Here is a 22951-nt window from a genome sequence, read left to right as displayed (position 1 = left end):
TTCAAAACCTTTATAGAACTGAATATTAAAACTAAAGTTCTTATCAACTTCTTTTAAAAACTAAAGTACTTGACAAAACAATTATTTCCAAAGTTAAAATTTAGCTAAATTATTTTTTAAAAAATCTAAATGTATTTCAAAGCACTTATTTTCAAAAGCTAAGTTTAAGTCACTTTCAAAAAAACTTAAAAGTTTTGCTAAATTTTTCTTTCTTCTTACAAAACTAATATTCAAATAAGAGTTACCTTTCAGAGGGAGCTAAAATTTTTTTATCTTTACATTTTTTTTTCTCTCTACTTAGTATTATTTTTTATTTATGTCAAAGAGGGAGAGAAAAGTCAAAGTTAAGAATTTAAACTAATTAAGAATTTAAAACATAATGAAAGGGGGAACATAAAGTTTTTTTGAATTATTGCATTCATGCTCTTGTTTAAATTCCATTATTTATTATTATGTTTTATTTAACTTTGAACCGTATTGTCATAATAAAAAAAAAGAGAGATTGTTGGTGTGGGAAGCATCCGACGATCGAACCTGTGTTCTGATTATGTCAAAGGGTCCAAAGTTAAGTTATTTTGTTATCTAACGAGTTTGATTGAGATTGCATGAAAGTACTTAGGCAAAAGTCCTATCTACGGTTAGGCAGGTGGAAAACACTAGGGGGTGGTAACCCTAGGTGAGGAAAAATCTTAGCTGCGGTTAGGCAAAGGAAAAGCCCTAGGGGGCAATAACCCTAGGTCCTAGGGGGCGGTAACCCTAGGCGAAAAGTCTTGGCGGGTTGAGAGCTTCGGGCAAAATCCTAGGGGGTGGTAACCCTAGGTTGAAATCCTGGTGTCGCGAATCGGGTGGTGGACGGGTCGTGGAGTTGACGTCCAGCATGAAGACCAGAAGCTTCGGACGCTGAGCAAAAGTCCAGTTGATCTAGAGGATCAACTGGCAACAGGTAAACTCATCTGAGTGGAGTAGATGAGGGTGCGTTCCCCGGTGAGGGAACGGTAGACATCAGTTCGACCTAGGGTTTTTGGATGGAAATCTGAAGTCAGAACTGGACAGTTAGAGGCTGTTATAATTTCATATTATATGTATATAGTTTTTGCCTGGACAACTTTGTTTTGCAGAAAACAAGGAGCTGGAGAAAGGTGGCTTGGGCGCCCGGAAGGAGTTCGGGCGCCCCGAGCTAGTTCGGGCGTCCAGAATTGATCCAGGCGCTCAGAATCGGTCCAAGCGCCCGGAACCCAAAAGTTATCGAGAAGCTGATGTGGTGCGCGCGGAGTGGCCGAGCCACGTGTTCCAGGCGCCCAGAGGGGTTCAGGGCACCCCGAACAACCTATAAAAGTAGCCATAACTAGAATCTTCAGAACAACACAACGAACGACTTCCGCTTCTTCGAGCTACTCAAAAATCGCTTCCACGACGCCTGAAAGCTCCGACGATAATTTTTCTAGAAGATTTCCTCATACAAAGCTGTCAGTATTATTTTCATTTAAAAATTCCTTGTACTACAATTGTAATATTTCTGTACTCTTTTGAATTGATTTGTGGTTTCTCATCGAAAGCACTCTTACGTGCAAGCCTTGGAGTAGGAGTCGCTACAGGCTCCGAACCAAGTAAAAAACTTGGTGTTTGTGTTGTGTGTTTTATTTTCCGCTGCGTGTTTTACTTTGAGTTTTTCGAAACGAATGAAATAGCCACGAGCGCTATTCACCCCCCCCCCCCCCCTCCTCTAGCGCTTTCGATCCAACAGAGAAGATACAAAAAATAATCTTTTATGTTATCATCAACAAAAGTAATGAGATACTTATTTCCACCACATGTCGGTGTACCTTTTAGGTCACACACGTCAGTGTAGATTAAGTTGAGTGGTTCATTGCTTCTTTCAACATGTTAGAAAGATGTTTTTGTCATTTTTGCTTTAACACAAGTCTCACACTTATGTTTCATGTCAAGATGGAATGTAGGTATGTTTTGCATGTTAATTCAATCTACGTAATCTATCGTAGTTAACATGTTCTAGGCTACCATACCACAAATATGAAAACTCGCGCATATAAACATAAGACTTTTTAATTTTAATAATCTTATGTCTAATAGTCATTACACTGAGTTTGAATTGCCCATCGATAACAACTCTGTATGACTCAAAAACATTCTTAGGCCTAAAAACATTCTATTTATAGATTAAACAACTCAATCCAACTCAAAAATAATACGAAAATCATGTTTGCTTAACAGTGATCCAAACATTAAATTCTTCTAAATCTTTGGAATATACAATACATTGTTCAAAGTGAGATCCTTGCCCAAGGTCATCTTCAACATCACTTCCCTTAGGGCATGATGTCCGAGATTGCTGAGTTCTCTATAAACAATTTATCCCTATCTTTGGCTTCTTCAATGTTGTGGAACAACTCCTTGTTACAACATATGTGTCTAGTGGCACTGGTTCGATTCACAATTGTTGTAGGTTTGTACCCCACCAAGTTCAATTTGGAGACCATGGTGCAGAGGTTATCCATTTCTAGTCTCTCATTCAGGTTAGCCTCTTACTTCTTCTTCGACTTTCTACACTCTTAAGATTTGTGACTAACTCAGTCATAGTTGAAGCACTTCCTAGAGAACTTCTTCTTGCTCACACCTCTTTTGGGTCCCATCTCAGAAGACTCGGGATTCTTTTGTTTCAAGTTTAACCGTGCTCGACTAGGTTGGCTTTTATAATCGCCTGAGAGAATAATTTTCTCTCTGAACTCTTGTTATCTTCCTTAATTCGAAGTCTAACAATAAGTTCCTCCATATTCATCTCCTCTCACTTATACTTTAGGTTATTCTTGAACTTCTTCTAATCGGGAGGCAACTTCTCAATAATAGCTGCCACATGAAAGGTTTCACTTAACATCAAGCCTTTTGAGTGAATCTTGTGCAATACCACCTAAAGCTCCTAGATTTGGCTAATCATCATCTTTGGTCAACCATATTGTAGTCCAGGAATTGACCCACGATGAATTTCTTGGTCTTCGCATCCTCTACCTTTGTAGGATCAAGACATGCTAGAGGGAGGGTGGGGGATGAATATCACTCATGACTTTTTCACTCTTTTCTGAAAACATAGAATAAACGCAGTGGAAATAGAAAGCAAAATAGCAAAAGTAAAATAATCGCTAACACGTGTTAGTTTTACTTGGTTCGGAGCCTTTGACGACTCTTACTCTAAGACTCGCGATCGTCGATCGCTTTCGTTGGGCAATTCACTATCAGTTTGGAAAATCTTTACAAAGACGGGTACACTAGATTTATAATTTAAGTAATACAATTTGAAAGTATACCGATGACTTTTGAGGATCTGGAAGGTCATGCTTTCGGTCGTCAGAGTCACGTTGCTTGGTGGCCGAAGTCGCGTCACGGAGTTGCAAGATTATCTTTGGAGCAGCGCGTAGGAGAAAAGTTGCAAAAAAATGAAGTGTTTTTTAAGCCTCTGGTCATGCACACCTTTTATAGGTTGTTGAAGGTGCCTTCAACCCCATTAAAGGTGCCTCCAGTTTTGCAACTTATCCCCAACTTCTCAGTATCGATAAGCTCCGCAGCTTGCGTTGTTTATCTATCCGAATGCGCATTCACGCGTACAGAAGGTGCCTCCCCACCTCTCGGTGCGAGCCTTCAGCCAAGGTGCTCAAGGTGCCTCCAATCGGCCCGCAGACACCTTAAACACTGTTCATCCGAGCTTGAAATGTGTTTTTTACAAGATATGCTAGTCCAAAATACCAAACATACCCTGCAAAACAAAGTTAGCATAAATAAAATATAAATAATAATGCTACTTGACAGTCTTCGGACTGTCCAGTTCTGACTTTCAGATTTCCCGAAAATCCTATGTCAAACTAACGCCTACTATTACCTCAACAGGGAACGTGTCTTCACCTTCTCCTCTCAGGAGAGTTTACCTTTTGCCAGATCGGTCCTCCAGACCGTTTGGAGTTTTGCTCAGCGTCCGAGATGTCAGGACTTCATGCTGAGCGTTTGATCCTGACCTATCCAATCTTCCGTCTGGTGTCCATGACCCCCAGGATTTTCACCTAGAATCCTCGACTCTAGGATTTCTCCTAGAATCCGCGACTCTAGGATTTCTCCCAACGTCCTTGACCCACCAAGACTTTATCACTCCCCCAGAGTAGGACTTCTTTGCCTAACCGTAGCTAGGACTTTCAACCAACCTAGAATCCACTAGGACTTTTGCCTAAGACAACTTATGACTTTCTTGCAAGTTCAATTACACTTGTTAAAAAATAAGACAACTAACTTTGAACCTTTTGCCATTATCAAAACAAAGGTTTGATCGTCTGGCACTCCCTGCACCAACAACACATTCCCATGGTTGATTGAACATTTCGAATTGGGCGGAGAGGGTCTTCACGTAATGAGACTGATGCACCTCACCACTTTCCATGGTCATCTCAACAGAACGATCTTTTTTAAGATTGTTGGACAATTTTTATCAGAGATAGAGAAAAAATTTTAATTATTTGAAATCAATTTTAGACTTATCTATCAAGATGACATTAGATGATAATCTCAAGCTGTCAATCAAGGAAGGATGAGCTGCTTAGATAACTGAGCTGCCTAGAAGACTGGGCTACCTTATATGGCCGAGCTACCTTATAAGATTGAGTTGCTGAGCTACAGAATCAGTCGAGCTATCGAATTGTTGAGTCAGCCGAGCTGTCGAGCTACCGAGTTGGCTGAGCTATCAAGTCAACTAATCTACTAAGTTGTAGAGTCAACCAAGCTACAGAGTTGTTAAGGCTGAATGGTATTTGTACCCAATTGGAAAACGATGCAGAGTACTTGGGAAGTAATCTTGAGTCTAAGTGAGTTTTCAAGTGCTCAGAAACTAAGACATTAAGGCTCGTGTTCAACGTAATTTCCTTAAAACATATTTGAACCCCTTCAACTGTGCTTCGAGGTCACATTGGACATCTGTTAGTGCTGTTAAACAGACCAAATCATGGTGGGGTGGGCCGACACGCCATCCTAGCTAGCTAGGAAATTCCCAATCCAACTCAACCCAACCCATGGCAGGTTGCAGGTTAGGCGGATCAACCTACGAGTCTATCAAAAAAATAAAAAAATATAGAAAATATTTAAAATTTTAAGTTTAAGTTGCGAGTTAGACTAGTCAAGCCCACGAGCCAATATATATATATATATATATATATTTTGAGTTTTTCACTTTAATTTTAAATTTTGAAAAGGAAAAAATAATTCTCAATGGCGGGCCAACTCGAGCCCACAATGGGCTGACCCATGCGGGTCATGAGCCTAGGTGGGTCGGCATGCCTGGACCTGTCTCGAAATGGGTTGATAAAATTTTAACTCAATCCACTTAAATTATTTGGCTAGGCAAGCCAACCCGATGAGTCTAATCCAAATTAATGGTTCTAACATCTATCTCCCAAAATACAACGAGAGAATTCACGTAAATAACTAAACACTAGTTATTAGTAGCAAACTGAGTGTTTGTTATCATGGAGATTCTGTCGAGCGAAATGCGTGACAGAGAGAAATTTTAGAGAACGAAGTTGGAAAGCTTCTTTGCTTTTGCATCTCATAGTGTTTATTTTGCTTGTGGTCGCAGCCTTTTCATAGGAGCTCGAAACGCCAACGTTTTACTCGGTCAATTACAAATTCTCCATTAATCATCGATTAATACGTCTGTTACCTACTTAAACAATTAACAAAAAAAAAATCATGTAGCAAAACACAGATTGATTCGCTTGGACAAATTTTATCCCGATCGATCTAGCATTCCACATGCACTGATCATGTGGCAAAAGGCGATTCGCTCGCCCCCAGCACCCCCGTCAACCCGTCCCTAGGCCAACACGGAGGAAGTAAATCACGGGTGACTACTAGCCATTAGTGCAAATGGCTAAGACATAGGGGAGGTTATGTTTGGTCACGCCAAGTTTCGACCCCAAGACCTCATGTGGCAACACCCCATGTCTTAACCATCGCACCGTCCCGAGGGGACCCACATGCACTGATCATGCTCATACATGAGATAACTTGATTCGGTACAATTCAGATCCTAAACTTCTACTCCCTTCGAATCCACACAAAAAAAGAACATCTCTCTATGCCTTTATTCACACCTCTGATTTTTGTGATCTAATATAAAACAAGATTGTGATTTGTACTATTATAACATCTATATCAATTTCTCTATAATATTTCTAAAATATATAGTAAATCACTCATTTTTTTAAAAAACTTAAATCATCATTTTTCACTGTACACTATATCAGCTATTTTAAAATTTTCATTATCTTTATTTTTTTTATTTTTTTCTTCTTTTTCACTTTTTTTATTATTTATTCTCTCTCCTTATGTAATATCTAATTTTTATTATCTAATTTATTCTCTTTATTTTTTCTCTCTACCAAATTAATGATATTTTAATATTTAGAGAATGAATTTATATTTAGATAAAGAATTTAATTCTTTAAATTTAGAGAATTATTATTCATGAAATCTAGATTTAGAAAATGATTAAGGTAATTTATGCAAAGATTTTTTTTACGTAAAATATAAAATTTAAGATAAATTTTGTATTTAGAAGTGCTGATATGAATACTCTTATATTCACTCACAATGAATGATTTCTATTAATAGAAATTTGATGTAGAATAGTGACATCCTTGAATAGTTGGAATACAACAAACTCTTTGCTCTCGAGGTAATGATATGATGGTTAGGGCCTACAATAGGTAATTAAGGGACCTAAAATTTAAATCTCAGCTACGACATAAGATTTTTCATCCAGTGAAAAACGAATCTAAGAATATTGATCGTCCAGATGAATCTCTATTAGTGCTTTCTAATTTATTGGTGGCCAATAAAAAACTTATGTAAAATCAAATCGATTACCTTCAAAATTAATCGATACAATCGATTACCTTCAAAATTAATCGATTTGAAGAACTTGATACCTAAATTAAAAAAAAAAACAGACTCCAATAAACTAGATGCATAGTGTTGAACCAACTTTATGTGAAAAAGTACAATAAAAGGGATATTAACTATGGTGATAAATGCAGTACCATTACCTAGTAGTTTTTTATGGCAAGCAAAGTCCATCTACAAAACACAAGCACGCACAAAAAGTGATATTTAAACCAACAGCAAATGAACCCTAGCAGTCTGCCAAGGTTAAAGAATCCAAGAAGTCCCTTCAATGCAAACCTGCAAGTGTAACTTATTAGGCACATATGGCATCGCAACAAGCACTTGCTATTGAATGATAATACCGCGGGTGTAAGTCGTGGAAGTCAAAAAAAAAAAAAAAAGAATGGTAAGAGGCAGGAAGCCAGCGATTTCATCTCGCACAACTCTTTAAGTGATTAAAGAAAGAACTCATCTACAAAAAGCTTGGTCACCTGGTAAATTAGAGAAGATATATCAGAGACTTTAGACAGCTTGGTTTCCAACTCCCATTTAAGGTACAAAATATCATGAACCGGCCCAATAAATTTGGCCAATGAGCTCTCTCCCAGAGTAATGCTAAGTACCATAAAAACCGAAAGTTGAAGGAAGTGGAGTACAAAACCCAGTTACAAAATTATCAACCGCACTATTTGCCCCAGATACCGGAACGACTTGGCTGCCTCCTTCAGGCATGTATTTTTTTCCTCTCGAGTCCAATGCTGCATAGATGAATTATAAAAAAAACAATCATTACCAAAAGAAGTTTGATTTTTCTTATCAACTTTGTTAGTCTTGTACCTCTCCTAGATTATTGAGATTGTCTCTCACATCTTTCAAAGATTTATTAGCATCACCGTCCCATTTGTAGAACTCAAGTTCGCTTCCTTCCAAGAGCATGCTGCAGACCTAGCATGCAGTAGAAAAAAATTGAAGTTATCAGAGATATGATGCTTCATGATTTTCTGATTTCATAATGATCTATGTAGAATACACATCTTAGCCATATCCATTGAGAATATCATGTAGGAAGAGAAAAAACTAAGGATTAAAAACAAGAAAAGGTGCATGTTCTTTGGCATAAAACAATCATATACACACTGTGTTAGTACCAACTATTTGGGTTCTTACATGAATAAGATACAAGGTTACATAACTAAAGTATTAAAGGTGCTCACAAAGTAAAAACTGGAAATACGTAAGCAGATTCATGGGAAGTTTTTATGTTTATATCTATGTAGCAAAAACTGTCTATGTTCAAAATCTATAATTTGCAGTTCTAAACTCAACAATCTATAAAGACATAAGTTTACATAATCAACAGCGTGAGATGATTTTGCTGAGGAGGTTATCAGTAAGATCAACGAAATCAAATGGATAATATAAATTTCATGCCAAAGTTAAATGTGACTAATTAATGGGTTAATAAACAAATGGATCATCACTTCTGACAAAAAAAAATGTGTGAGACAAAATGTTTGTTTACCTTTTTACCTATCTCCTGACCACCCGTTATATGAGCAAAATAGATATTGTAGAAATGACAAAGAAATGAAGGCACATTATTTTCAGCCAGCTGACTAAGATACTTGGCATAAGTAGTTCCAGGGTTACTTGGTTGTGGAATAATCTCCCTTTTGCTAAGCCATTCTAAGTCTTTGGAAAGACTAGAAGCCCGCTCAAGACCAGTTTTTCTAAAATAAACCTCTGCAAAAACATAACTAGAAATCAGTAAATTTCTTGCTAAAATCCAAATTCAAGACACTTGATGAACCCACTACTGTTTTAATTTTCCTTTTATGTGCATGTAAGTGTCCCACGAATATCCCACAAAATTCCACAAATTTTTTACTCCCAAAAAATTCTTAGTTCTTTACCCAATCAGATGCTTCTGATGCATTGTTAGTATTTAGCATCAACTAATGGGGCATGAAAAAAAAAAATAGCTACAATGAAAGTGGGATATGAAGTCACAGACCCAATTATACCTGATATAAAATCAGTGCTTCCACTGGTAAAGGTTTGAAAGATAAACATGAAGGGCACTGTATGAATATTGCTAATGATTATGTTAACCATCAGGTTGTTTAGGATCCTTTCCAAGCAATGCTAAATGGCTTACTTCAAAATATCATAATTTACAGGAATTACGCTAGCAGTTCTTTGCAAATTGATTATTTTGTGATCTGTTATTCAACGTACAAATATAAGATCAGAGAGCCAATCCAAGTGAATATCCCAACTCAAAAAAGTACACAATGTGAAACTTGTCATACAGAATTTTGTTTCCATCAATTTCAAAGAAATATATGAATGAGAATGATGGAAGGCATAACAGTGAACTCTCTAAATCTGAACAAGAAAACAGGAATTTTCCATTCTGTTCTCGCACCAAGATGCAGAATAGCACCAGCACAATAATTCCAGCTTCTTAAGTTGATGACTTAGTCAGCCTAGGCTAAGGAATGCAGTAGTCACAACACTGGATGAATGAGGGAAAGTAGACGATAGGAACAACTGCAAGAAGAGCTCAAGCCCTTAAGATCTGAGATTATTTATTTCAAATGTGCAACGCATTTGATAAACTTTCAGTTAAATTTAATTTGATCTCTTGAGTTTGGACATACCTAGCTAAACTTTAGCTGATCTTAGATAATAAAAGTTTAACCTCTACAAGATTCTTGCAAGCTCGAGCACAAGTTCACAGCCATACTTTTGACAAGGCAATAACAGCAGAATAAAAATAATAATCATAAGCAAGTAATCGGAGTTCTCACTAGCGACATCGGTGGACTCATCCACAATCCGCTCGATCGTCTCGAACACCAGCTTGCTGTCCACCAAATATTTCAAGAAACCTTCCATGCTCGGCTGCCAGGTTTCCTCACCGCCATTGCTGCTCTCTTCCTCCTGCTTCTCCTTGTCACCAGCGTTGTCGCGTAGTCTCATGGCGACGAACCTCATCTCCTGCACGATGCCCTCGGCCTCCCCGGGTAAAATCCTGCGGTACCTCTTCCGTTTCTTCAATACCGGAGCCGTCGACGAAGGAAGACCAGTTATGGTAAAGGAAGGAGGAGGAGATGACGAGGAAGGAATCTTGAAGCGATGGAGTTTAGGGTTCATGGGAAGCAAATTGGGGGAACAGAGGGGTTTCCATGCCCTAGAAGGGGATGAGGTTGAAGAAGGAAAGAAGGACGCGGACATGGACACCAGCAATTTGGAATTGTGCTACTGTCGATGCTAACAGGGCAAGATATAATTTTTTTTTTCTCGCTCCTGATTTTTTTTTTAAAAACTAAGGAGTCTTTTATTTATTATTCTTTATTGTTATTATAACCGTCATCCGCTATTAATTTAGATCTATTAATTTTAAGAATAATTGATTAATCCTAAATGACCAATCCAGATCTATAAAAAAAAAATTTATGATCATCAATAAGATTAAAAATCATTTATAAAAGATATTAATTCGTCAAAATTAATACTTGATCCTGAAATATATGAGGAATTAAGACTGTTAAATCATTATCCTAGGACTGATATTCTTATTTTTTGAATCATCATCTTTCATTTTAGTTTATTATCAAAAAAATGTCTCATCGTATTACACTATTTTTATATTATCTCTCACATATATTTTCCGCTTAAATATTACACTAAAAATCCATATAAGAAGTTACAAACACGTAATTGCTAGATAATTATAATATTACGATTTTTTATCTATTACAATTGAGTTGTCATATAATTTTATACTTATTACAACGTAATATTAGGCGAGTTTTGAAATATCATACTTTTTAACTTAGATTGAATTAGAAAGTACAATATATCAAATCAAAACTATCCAGAGATCTATATTTATTATCATGTATAGCTTGTAACGACTCGATTTTGGATCCAAAGAATATTATTTAAAATATTTTCAGCAGCTCCAAAGAATTTTAGTCCTCCCTCTACAATAGTTATAGTTTATAGTGATAACAACTACGATTTCATAATTACTATAATTACAATAATTATAATTTATAGTTGCAATAATTATAATTTTATAATTATTATAATTATAATAATTGTATCTTATAATTATAATAATTATGATTTTATAACTACTATAACATAATTAACTAATTTAATATTTTAAGAGATATAGATAAGATAGTAATTATTATAATTTTATAACTACTATAACATAGTTAACTGATTTAAGATTTTAGGAGATATAAGATTTTAGGAGATATAGATAAGATAGTACTGTAGTTGTTATCTTATATCGGTGGAACGTCCTTTTCATTAAAACAAACAAAAATTAAAATAAAAATAAAAATAAAATTAAAAGTTGATGGCTCGATTTGGAAAAATAAAGGTCCTCTTTTGACTTTCTTCCTATTTCTTCTTGTAGTTGCCCTTTTCGTTTTTGGACATATTTAATAATGTTTAAGGAAATTTTGAACGGCGTTTTATCTAAAAAAACGCCCTGATATATGAAATTTATCAAAAGATATTCTTGTAATTATTACAAATGCACTCCTCTATGATAATTCTGTCCACATTTAGATGTACCTAAATTCTTAAGGAAATTAACCTATTGGCATGAGATATTTAAATTTTATCTTTTCAAGTGCAATTGACGTAAGAATATGGTGAAATCTTACCTAAGTGATTAAGTTAGACAATAAATTTTAATATTTGGATAAAGAATTTAAGTTATAATTATATCTGATATGTGTATTAAGTCTTATAAGAAAGAGGCAAGTGTATTAAGTCTTATAAGAAAGAGGCAAACTACAGAAAAGTGAAAAAAAAAAGACACATGGAGCAAGACAAAGTCTTGTGCATCTAAGAACGATCCATTAAAGATCAAGTCATGGTCCATTAACGATCCAATCTAGTTGATTGAAATAGTCGGTAAAATAATTAACTAATGGTAGATCAATGACTAAGGACAGAACAACAAACTAATAGGTGAAGCTAAAGACACTGAAAACCTATAAAAATCATAGGGAGTAGGAATATGAATTGCTAAGCTAATAAAAGCATAAACTAACATAAGAATCACTATTCATCCCCCATATTTCAAAATGCAAACTCATGTTTTATGGTAAGAGCAATTTGTCAAATTTTAAATGCTAATTAACATCCCTATTGTTATTTACGTATACACAGTCCTAACAATGCGTCAAAAATATTCTTGAATTTTTTTAAAATAAATATTAAAAAAAAAAATCAGCCGTTAACAACAAGTCTCACAGACTGATCAGACACATTGAGCCTCCAATGGCCGTCGCTGAAGCCCATCATCTCGGCCTGCTTTCTCTCTTTCTCCAACTCGTTCTTCCTGGGCCCGGTGGGCCCGCATAAGGCCAGAAGGCCCACCTCCATTTCGTCGTGTAGCTTCCACCACGTGGCGTGCGCGGCGTCGCTGGCGTACGGCCGTTGTTCCGCCACGTTCCAGTTGCAGTCGTACTCCCGGTGGCACATCCACGGCTTGATGCCGAGGTAGTGGATGGCGTAGAGTTCGCCGCCGGGGCCAGCGGCGGCACCCATCAGGCGGTTCTTCACACTCGCCTCCGCCGTGGTGTTGGACCAGATGTTCTTCAGGAAGTTGACCCGCCGCGGCAGGCGGTGCCACCACACGAAGGCCTCGTTTAGGAACCCCTGGTCGCCGCCGTTGTACGACACCACGTCCGCCCGCGCAGCCATAAGCGCCGCGAAGGTGCACGCCGAGGGCTCTAGTACCATCACGCCGGAGTTGAAGATGACGCCGTCGTTTCCGGCGGCCGACACCTGGGGGAAGCGGAAGAGGAGGTCGAGGTTACGAAGGACGAGGACGTCAGCGTCTACGAAGACGACCTTGCGGTACTCGGTCAGCTGCCACAGCCGGAGCTTGCTGTAGTTGTATTCATTGTAGGAGCCCTTCTGCGCGCGGGGGTTGCGGATGCGCTCGATCTCGCGGAGCTGCCACCCGGCGGCGGTCAGCGCCACAAGCTTCTCGCCGGGGATGAACTTGTCGTGGAGCAGCACCAGATCGCGGGCGGTGCCCGTCCTGATGACGCTGCGCGCGAGCGCGATGGCGCCGCACACATACTGGTCGGAGGAGTGGATCACGGTGGCGTAGGCCTCGCGACCGTCGGCCACCTTCGGCGCGCCGACGAGCTTCGATATATCGAAAACCCTACCGCTCCCTGGCGAATCAAAGAAGAACAAGCGCAACTCATTTAGATGAGACATTGAGACGGAACTAATTGGGAAATTTTGATCTCCGAATGCCTTCAAATCGGATAGGGGCAAAAAATCGAACAGTTGATCTGCTCACCCTTCACCCTCAGTGGCGACGCCAGATCGCAAGAGCCGACCGGCAGCGCCACTTTCTGCTCCAGCCTCCACGCCTCCACTTCGAACACCCACCACTCACCCTCCCTGGCCACCACGTCGTCGCACCGGAACAACTCTGTCATCGGCCGGCACGCGCTCAGCAGCGCTAGCCTCACCGCCCCGCGTGCGCCCCGCCTCCCCCGCCGCGCCGCCATGCCCGCCGCCACCAGATGGACCTGCAGCCTGAACACGTCCCGCCGCCGCCCCTCGCACGGGAGCTTGGCCGCAACCAGATCGACCACGCCGTAGGAGGAGAAGTCCGGCATTGGGATCTCGGGGCACGAGGGTTCCCCGTTCTCCTCATCCTCGTCTATCCATTCGGGGAACAGGTCCTCCCACCGTAAGTTGCTGGAGACGCGCTCGAACGCGACGGGAATCCGCCGGCCGACGAGGAGTCCCCTATCGGAGGCTTCAGCAACGCCGATGTTGACCAAGGCGACCTCAGTGTTGGCGGGCAGGGAATTGAGGAAGCTTGGGATCCTCTCCATGGCGTTTCCCCTTCCCTGCTTCTTGACCCTGCATGTAGTTCTCAAATCAGCCCTTGATTTTAAAATATTATCAATTTGACCCTTAATTTAAATTTCCGATCTCAATGTGCCCCTTCTTCCACAAAACAACACTAATTATTCAGAAACAGAAGGCTCTGCTCGCGTTACCTTCTCCATGGAGCAAAGGGAATTTATGGAGATGCCCTTTTAAATTTTAATTTGGATGGTGAAACAGAGCATTCTTACTCACCTTACCTTCTTCAAGTGGCAGTTGCGCAAGGAACAGAGGATGATCTCGTCGGCATTGCTCCTCTGTTCGCGGAGCGACGGCGTCGACGGCGAGTGGAGCAGCAGCAACAGCAAGTAGGCGGAGAGGAAGAAGCTGATGAAGGCGAGGTTGATCTTGATGACCAAGGGCTTTGTGGCCACTGTCTTCACCATGAATGAAGAACCCATGCTGTTGCTGCTTCTGCTTCTGCTTCTTCTTCCCTGTGAGTGTGTGTGTATATATATATATATATATATATATATTTCTTCGCCTCTCTGTCTATATTGCATTCATTTTTCAGCCAAATTTTAATTTATTTATTCACACATTTTTGATCCAACTAACATGATACTTCAAAATGCTTGTTTAGTATAGAGATAGCTTGGACTAGTTGCATAACACAAATAGAAAAGTTATGATGATTCATTTTGATGACACCAAATGAGGAAAAAAAATAATATTATGATGATTTATTTTTTAAACGGTTTAAGAAAGGCAAAGAAAAGGGGCCAAACTAACCTTCTTTTATCTTTACCCAACTAAAGTGATTTAAAAAGGGGGAAATATTTCTTTTCTTTATTCATGTTGTTGCTGATTGTTGTCTTCGATTTTCTTGGTGATTATTTTATTTTATTTTATTTTATTTTTAGGAGTATAGTTTTACAAATTGGGATGGAGTGATCAAGCTACAACCACAAGCATATATTTGCACACAAAACCAAACAACTCATGAGTCATGAACTACATTAGAGAAAAGAAAACTAATTTATATTAAAATAATCATTGTAGTACTTGCTTCCATGTAATCATGTACACGATACTAACCCAGCTAGGAAATAAATGAAATCAACTGTTTTATTATCAACATAATTATTTTTAATTTAACCATGTAAGCTCATTGATGAGTCCATATTATAAACATAGCAATGAAGCAATGTGTAGTTGGGCTGTAATATTCAGGCATATGAAGCTAATCAGAATGGCAATTTGAAGCTATAACAATGTTGAAATAGGACCAAATTACATGACTTTCACAGTGTAAATAATGCAAACTTTCTCATATAAACATATTCGCCAAAAGGTATAACTAATTAAAGACATTACAAACTTTTACCATTTCAAAAAGCAAACATATAAGGAAGCTTATTATACGTGTAGTAATATAGAACAACAGCAATTTGATCTCTGGAAATTGTATATTCAGCATTGTTACTGAATTGGTTGAGGTTTTTTCTGGCCTAAGAGCGAAGCTAACATTGGTACCAATGATTTCTTACTTTTCCTTGTCTTCACTTCTGGTACACCAGTATTTGAATTGTCTTCTGATATGTATTGCTTTGAATCAGCCATCGAAACGAAACCGACACCTTTGTCACTCTTGGTAAAGCTTCGTAATTCACTGGGCTGCTCGAGAAGCTTAGGCATGATCCTTTGAGGGTCTACTCCTCCCTTAGCTTCATTACTAGCTCTTCTACGACGCTCATGTTCAGCTCTCCATTTCCTCAACTCTTGTTCAGCATCCAATTTTCCTTCCTTTGCCTTCTCAGATTTCTCTGTTGCAGCAGTAAGTCCTTCTTTCTGTAATTCCATCTCTCTAAATGCTTCATTCAGCCTCTCTAAGTTCTTCTGCTCAGATTGCTTAGACACCTCAATCTGTGCAATTGCAGCTGTTACTCTCTCATGGGCAAGCTCTTCAGCGTCATGAGCTCTCTTGCTGAGATTGAAGTACTCATCCAACGGAATAGTCACAGTGTTAGGAGAATCACCTGCACAGATGCTCGCAACTTGCTGACTCTCTTGCAGGGTTTTAATTGCTGCAAATGCCAGCCTCTCTGATGCTTTAGCTGCTTCAATTTCCTTCAAAGCTGCAAGCAATTTGATACCTTTTGTGCTCGCACTTGCTTTTGCTTGATCTGCTTCATCTTTTAACTTCCTTAGTTCTTCTTGTGCTATCTGAGCAGCAGTCTTGGCTTCATCTGCTTCCTGAGCTGCCTGTTGCAACAATTTAGGCAGTTCTACCATCTTTCTTCTGGTTGTTTTTTCATTCAAATGAACCACTTCCAGATCTTGTTTGGTCCTATCAAGCTCAGATTCAAGAGAAGAAACTGCTATTGATGCCATCCCTTCTCTCTGTTGCAGATTAATGATCGATGACCTTTCTTTGTCCAGCTCAGATTGGAGGGATGGAACTGCAACTCTCAGACAATCAACCTCTTCTTTGGCTTTCACAATACTAGCTTTTACTTCCTCAAGTTCTTTTTTTAGCAAAGCTAATAAATGAACAGAGTCTTGTGTTTTCTTTGTCTCTTCTAAATCATCTGACAGTTTGTTATCAGAAATCTCAGATTCCTTATTTAACTTTGATTCCATATAAGATGCTAGTTCAGCCTTGAGATCGACCAATAAGGTAGATGCAGTCTCTAGTTTCGATTTCAGATCTTTTGTCAATGAAAAATGATGATTAAGTTGCTTCACCTCTCCCTCAGCATCCATTAGTTCCTTTTCCCATGCAAGATTATCTTGCTCTCTTGACAAGGATGCACCAATCCTATGTTCTTCTGCTTCTAGATGGGCAGCATGGGCTGACTCTAGTGATTCCTTTGATGTGATGAGATTGAACATCAGTTCCTCGGCTATCTTCTCAATCTCCTTCAGAGAAGAAGTAGCATCTTCAGTTTTTTTAATTGTGAAATCTCTTTCATTAACCAAGGAGATATACTCTCCTAGCAAAGTTTCCAACTCAGCTTTTACTGTCTTCAGTTCTGCAACTGCTGCTTCATACCTCGCTTTAGCAACCTCAAGTTGTGCTTTAGCAGCAATACTAGAATCACTTGCAATTCCTTGCTCCATTTCTTTGGCCCTTAGTTGAGCCAACTCCGAGTCCTGCTTCGCCTGAGCTTCTTCAGTTTGGGCTTTCTCAAGGTTTAGCATCAACTCTTCTATGATCCTATTGGTTCGACCCAGTTCCTTGAGCACCTGCATTTTACTCTCCTCTGCTGCTTCAGATTGATTTCTGCAATCAGGAATTTCTGCTAGGATCCTCTCAAGTTCCAACTGGACTAGCTTACGTTTCTGCATATAGCCCATTCAAAATTTGTCTGAATTTCCATTTTATTGTTTACTTGAAATCAATACAGAAACAATCAGGATAGTCAGTCTAATAGATGAATATTGTGGCGTAACAAGATTCTTCTTTGAAATTAAAAACTATGGGAAGATAGTGCATTGAAAGCTAGAATCAGTGTTCCATCTGCTTAAGTGCAAAAGGGAAAACTCAACACAATATGGAAAGATATATACAAACAAACACATAATGATGTTGTTACGATTTATTATCGAGATACTAGTTATCCAAGGGAATTGCCATTACCTCTAAAGTATTTTGCTTGTGAGCTTTCCAATCAACAATTCCTCCAAACTTGGTGACTGCCTCCTTGACAGATTCAAAAGGTGCAGTAGTGTCAACAATGCCTCTGTTTGGTTTTACATTGGAATTTTTTACAGGTTTAATAAATGAAGCTAATTCTGTTGCTGCCTTCTTTTGTATTCTGCCATTTTCATTAGGCAGATTGAGCTCGTTGGGCAAAGTATCCAATCTCCCTTCAATATCTCTACTGTCATTGGAGGCAATCAAATCAGGAATTATATGAGCATCAACTAGTTCAACAGAAGCACCTTCTTGAAGTTGGTTTGGAACCTGATTTGCAGAATCCTTCAAATTCATTCCCCTCAGGCGATTTGTTCCATGTGTCTCTTCTGTGACTGTGTATTGTCCAAATAATGAGACATCAGAAAATTGCTCAGAATTCTCGATCGCAGATTCCTGCTGCTTATTACTTGTTGTTTCCTCTTGATATTGATCTTTGACAACATTTTCTTCATGATGTGAGATATTTGGAAGTCCGCTGTTAGGGAGAACTACTGATGGACTGTCCATGGTGAGAGGAGATTCTCTAGACAGATTTGCTTCATTAGATAGAGTTTCTGATGGATTATCCATGGTCAGAGGAAACTCTCATGAGAGATTTGCTTTGCTTAAAAGTTCGCTCTGTATTTCATGTGGAAAAAAACAGTCTTACAACTTTTGAAGAAGCAAAATAATATCACCAGGGTAGAAAATCTATAAAAAATTTATCTGTCATGAACTTCGTAAAGTTTGAAGCAAGTTCAAGAACTTTCTGCAAGATGGAATACGAACAACTATGCCTTGCACAATAGAAAACTCAATTAATATCGAAATGCAGTTCACGTCCAAGGTTTTTTATATTACTGCAAAAACTGGCAGATTATTCTCGATAACACAAAGAACTCTCTAGGTTCTATATCAGTTCTAATGGCGTTCTAAACTTGTGGTTGCCAGTGTGAACAATCATTGCATAATACAAAGAGAAAGGGGTCGAGTATTTATGCTTTAAGCTACGCAAAATCAAATTCTAGGAAATTAACACCAATATACGATCCCATCTCAAGATACAATTCAAAAAACAGACAATCAATTGAACAAAAAAGGAGGAAAACTAAGAAATGATCCTCAGACTGTTGGGGAAATGAAATCAGAGAAAGATCGATCCTCAAAGGTAATCTCAAATAGTCGAACAACTAAACAAGATGGCTAAATTGTAGAGACTAATTACTCACCTGAGTTCATCAATCTCCTAAAATTTCTGAAGCATAAATTCGATGAAGTTACAGCTTTCTTCCAATTTTTGTTACAAAGAACCCAAAAGGATTGTTGAAAACAAGAAAGTGAGACTCACTCAGTTCGCTTTCGGCGACAAACTGTTCCAAGAGCGGCTTTTTCCGACGCCGAAAGGACAAAAAGGCGAGAAATTGGTTAAAGCGAGAAAAAGGAAGGGATCGAAGGAGACGAGCCCGCAAGGTGTTCGAGCTGATTCACAATTGATAATCCATATCTCCGGACAACACGCTCTCTCCCAAGATCTTGCTTCCTCTTCGACTTCTCGCCATCGCTGGCCAATTCTTCTTCTTCTTCTTCTTTTTTTTCATCCAAATTATTTATTGTGTACGTTAATAACGCATCGACTCGACGTCGCTTTACTGTTTCAATTTCTGTCTTTTGTAAACTTTTTCTACGTTACATCTCTCACTCGATCTGTTACCTTCCTTTCCATACCTTATCGTGTGGGACCGCATTGTATCCTCTAATAAAAGCAAGAGGTGGAATGTAAGGTCGCATACGACTAAATCAGAAGAACTCACGCCGCACTTGGACACCCCCTTCCACAGCCACGGACACTAGGGCCTTTCGTAATCCACGGACACCAGGACCTTTCGTAATTTTCTTAAATAGGTGACATAGGATAATAAATTAATAAATGTATACATGAGTGATCTTCTTTCCCACCCGTATGTATACGCGTCTGTGGGTGTAGTACTCGCGCAGGTGTCGAGTTAACGAGAGAGGATTAAACTAGGTTAGAAATTAAATTTGGCATACATATGCCTCAGAAATCTCTCCCCTTAGTTGTTTAGCGATCGGTTAGATCACTTAAAAGATAATTTAGGATGAACATAAATATATTTTACTCTAGATATATATAGAGATTTGATATCTTTTTATATATTCACCGTGAGCGCTCAAATTTTTATCTTCGAAGTTTAGGAATTAAATTATAGTATTAAATAAAAAAAAATATATTTTAGATGTTCAATGGATGAATTACATAAAAGAAAAAGATATCTTCCTATTTTATGATGATTTAAATGAATACGTCTACCTTTCATTTGAAATAGTTAATTATTTTACACAAAAAGATCTTACAGAATTAGAAACTTTTGACATACTGCATCATAAGCTAGACGAAGATTGGATGTTATATTTTGATGAGGACCATAATATTATAGTTAAAAAGAAAGACTACTTTTTCAACGTTGCTTTAATGAATCCTGCAAAATCTAGTGCTACCAATACACCACAACCTTTATAGGTACGATACCTAGAAAGTTCTATGAGAACTATGGATTATGGAGAAGGGCATCCTCCAAGAACACAAATTCAGCCTTATACCAACAATAATCCTTTGTTAAGAACTATAGGGAAAAGAAGACCACTAGAAATTACATACTTTGGAAAGAATTCAGTCTTACTTAATATAAGAGAATGTGACGACCCACAAATATATGACACTTATTTAGAACAATGGATAGTCTGTATCAAAAGAGACTACCAGGCAAAACATGAATTAGATATAGAATCTGGTGAAGTCATGATAAAAGTAGGAGAAAATTATTTAGGTGATGTAGCTAGAGCAGCATGGGAATCTTATAAAACTACTCACCCTGAAGAAATAGCTAGGATTGCTTCACAAGGTAATAATATATTTAATTTTTGTTATACTATCCACAGACTTTTTATAGCAAGAGACGCTAATACAGGATTAGATATTAGACAAAAAGAGACTATGAGAGATTTAGAACAATTACAACTTTTTAATTGGAATTGGATTAAACCTTTTTGCAATGACTTTCTTGCCTTAACAGTAGTATCAGGAAATTACTGTAACCCGGAATTAGGAGAACGACTATTTAGTAAACTTCCAGGGGAATTAGGAAAGGAAATACACAAGGCCTGGACAGACATGAAAGTAGCACCACAATATGACAATATAGGAATACGTATACAACACATAATTTCTGTATTAAAAGGAAAATGTACTTATATTCATATTCAAAAACAACTTAAAAACCAGCAATATGGGTTTTGTAGTCAAATATATACCCCCCAACAGTATGGTTCAATGGCACCTAAACAAAAATAAAAGCATTATCGAAATACTAAAGCAACTACACAACCTACTAAAATTAAAAATGTCAGGCTAAGAAAAACATATTATGTTAGGAAAAGCAGAGAAAAGAAACCATATTTAAATAAAGAAAAACATGTCAGAAAATATAAACCAAAGAAAACATATGCTAATATTATTACTTGTTTTGCTTGTAATGAACCAGGACATTTGTCGTCTGCCTGCCCAAATAAGAAAAACTTATACACTAGAGAAGCTAAATTAGTTACCTGTACAAATTTAGATTTAGTAGAAATTCAATCAGATGTCTCAGACACATCTTCTATCTATTCTATTATTTTTGTAGATGATATGGAAGAAATTCCCCCCTCTTCCGACTATAGCTTAGTAAATTCCTTTCTACAACACCCATACTATACAGACTTTGATTACAATTCAATAAACTTAGAACCAGAATTATGGAAATGACTTTCCTTTCATGGATACCAACTTAATGCTCACACAACTAAATACAAACTTAGGTGACTCTAATTGTACACATGATTGGAAATTAAAAACAGGAACAGATAATATACCCTGCTATTTGTGAAGTTATTATCCAGCTATTGATAAAAGAGGTACATGTATAACCTGCAAGAAACAGGCCTGTAATTTGTGTCTTCAGAGTTATTTTAATGTTCTAATCCCAATAACACAACCCACTAAAAGTAGTACTAGAAATATCCTTTTAGAAACAAGAGTATCAATATTAGAAACCGGAATAAACCAACTAGAAACTCATGTGGATATAATAACAAACCAAATAGAAGAACTAATATCACAGGAGTCGTTACCATCTAACAAGGGTAAAAGTTTACAAATAACAGAGCCACCAAACACTGATATGGTTTTTATAAAAACCCCTAGTATTTGTAATACAAATAAAACTCTTAATGTTAGGGTAAAATGCTTAGTAAATATACATGGCCATGAATTTACATTACAAGCTTTCTTAGATAGTGGAGCCACTAATTCAACTATAGATGAGGTTACACTTCTGTCTATTTTACCTAAAAATTTGATCAAAACTTTATCACAACCTTTAATTAGTACACAATTTGATGGCCAGCAACTTACTAGTACCCAATTTGTCACAAACATACATATAAAATTTTATAATAATTATGGTACCTATAGTACTCCCCAAACTTTCTCCAAATTATGGGTTAACCCGTTACTACATCAGAATATCCACCTTATCCTAGGACTAAATTTTCTTATATCACCAGACAGGGTCTTTTTACTTACAAAAGATTATACTCTATTCTTCTCTAATCCAATAGTTGCACCTATTGTGTCAGACTACCCCTCGGTAGTTAAGCCTTTAACAGCTTCAACAGAAACCCGAACCTAGTCTAAGGACAATACTTGCCAGTGTACTATAAAAGGGGCATGTAAATAGATGTCATCCTATGACCTTGCCTTTTCTGAATATCAGGAAAACTAGACTTACTTAGCTAGACAAGCGCTCTAAATGATCTTTCCTCCTGGGATATTCCTAATGATCTACTTCTCCCTAAACAATTGCTTCAAACTATTAACACCCATCAGCCAGATATAGACTCTCTTATATCTCGACTAGAAAAACTAGAGATTATTGGCGACAACCCAACCAAATACTGGGAAAGAGATAAAATTTATTATAAATTAGCAATCATTAACCCTGACCTAACTATTAAGGCCCAAGACTTAAGATACACAAACTGGGAAACTGAAGAATGCAAAACACATATTCAACAATTACTACACTTAGGAGCCATTCAACCCTCTAGACATAGAAGCCCAACTTTTATAGTAAATAAAGGAGCCGAACAAAAACGAGGTCAATCCCGAATGGTATTTAATTACAAAAGGCTAAATGATAACTGTCAGGAAGATGCCTACAAAATACCAGATAAAGACCAACTTCTGAATAAAATACAACATTCTAAATGATACTCAAAGTTCGATATGAAATCAGGTTTCTGGCAGGTACGGATGCACCCAGACTCAATAGAATGGACAGCTTTTTCCTGTCCTGAATGCCACTTTGAGTGGCTTGTTAT

The 22951-nt window shown here is 37.8% G+C and overlaps 3 protein-coding genes across 5 annotated transcripts; all 3 read right to left on the bottom strand.

Moving 5' to 3' along the window:
* Nucleotides 1-7409: 7409 nt before the first annotated feature.
* On the bottom strand, nt 7410-10210 carry LOC121996989 (probable inactive heme oxygenase 2, chloroplastic). Its single transcript, XM_042551190.1, has 4 exons — nt 9750-10210; nt 8459-8679; nt 7774-7881; nt 7410-7694 (listed from the first exon to the last, which is right to left on the bottom strand). Exons 1-4 carry the CDS (start codon nt 10174-10176, stop codon nt 7602-7604), a joined length of 849 nt encoding a protein of 282 aa, XP_042407124.1. The 5' UTR covers nt 10177-10210; the 3' UTR covers nt 7410-7601.
* Nucleotides 10211-12066: 1856 nt separating this feature from the next.
* Nucleotides 12067-14322, bottom strand: LOC121996988 (UDP-glucuronate:xylan alpha-glucuronosyltransferase 2-like). 2 transcript variants are annotated; one of them, XM_042551188.1, is made up of 3 exons: nt 14086-14322; nt 13289-13863; nt 12067-13157 (listed from the first exon to the last, which is right to left on the bottom strand). In XM_042551188.1, the coding sequence occupies exons 1-3, from the start codon at nt 14289-14291 to the stop codon at nt 12199-12201; spliced, it is 1740 nt and encodes a 579-aa protein (XP_042407122.1). In that variant the 5' UTR covers nt 14292-14322; the 3' UTR covers nt 12067-12198. The 2 variants fall into 2 exon arrangements, with proteins under 2 accessions (XP_042407122.1, XP_042407123.1); XM_042551189.1 differs by having other exon boundaries at nt 14091-14203.
* An 810-nt stretch (nt 14323-15132) lies between these two features.
* Nucleotides 15133-19127, bottom strand: LOC121996987 (protein WEAK CHLOROPLAST MOVEMENT UNDER BLUE LIGHT 1-like). Of its 2 annotated transcripts, none has more exons than XM_042551187.1 (3): nt 18742-19127; nt 17474-18151; nt 15133-17175 (listed from the first exon to the last, which is right to left on the bottom strand). In XM_042551187.1, exons 2-3 carry the CDS (start codon nt 18101-18103, stop codon nt 15313-15315), a joined length of 2493 nt encoding a protein of 830 aa, XP_042407121.1. In that variant the 5' UTR covers nt 18104-18151; nt 18742-19127; the 3' UTR covers nt 15133-15312. The 2 variants fall into 2 exon arrangements, with proteins under 2 accessions (XP_042407121.1, XP_042407120.1); XM_042551186.1 differs by having other exon boundaries at nt 18861-19127.
* Between the last annotated feature and the right edge of the window lie 3824 nt (nt 19128-22951).

Source organism: Zingiber officinale, chromosome 6A, assembly GCF_018446385.1.
Source record: "Zingiber officinale cultivar Zhangliang chromosome 6A, Zo_v1.1, whole genome shotgun sequence".
Lineage (NCBI taxonomy): Eukaryota > Viridiplantae > Streptophyta > Magnoliopsida > Zingiberales > Zingiberaceae > Zingiber > Zingiber officinale.
The sequence above is the reverse complement of the archived record's forward strand: the minus strand, read 5'-3'. Positions and strand labels throughout refer to the sequence as shown.

Coding starts and splice junctions, on each gene's coding strand:
- LOC121996989 (XM_042551190.1), bottom strand. CDS start 10,176: ATGTCCGCGTCCTTCTTTCCTTCTTCAACCTCATCCCCTTCTAGGGCA. Junction 8,680..9,749: donor TGAGTCCACCGATGTCGCTA/GTGAGAACTCCG, acceptor ATGTTTTTGCAG/AGGTTTATTTTAGAAAAACT. Junction 7,695..7,773: donor ATCTCAATAATCTAGGAGAG/GTACAAGACTAA, acceptor TCATCTATGCAG/CATTGGACTCGAGAGGAAAA.
- LOC121996988 (XM_042551188.1), bottom strand. CDS start 14,291: ATGGGTTCTTCATTCATGGTGAAGACAGTGGCCACAAAGCCCTTGGTC. Junction 13,864..14,085: donor TGCCACTTGAAGAAGGTAAG/GTGAGTAAGAAT, acceptor AACTACATGCAG/GGTCAAGAAGCAGGGAAGGG. Junction 13,158..13,288: donor GTCGCCACTGAGGGTGAAGG/GTGAGCAGATCA, acceptor TTGATTCGCCAG/GGAGCGGTAGGGTTTTCGAT.
- LOC121996987 (XM_042551187.1), bottom strand. CDS start 18,103: ATGGATAATCCATCAGAAACTCTATCTAATGAAGCAAATCTGTCTAGA. Junction 17,176..17,473: donor ACAAGCAAAATACTTTAGAG/GTAATGGCAATT, acceptor GGCTATATGCAG/AAACGTAAGCTAGTCCAGTT.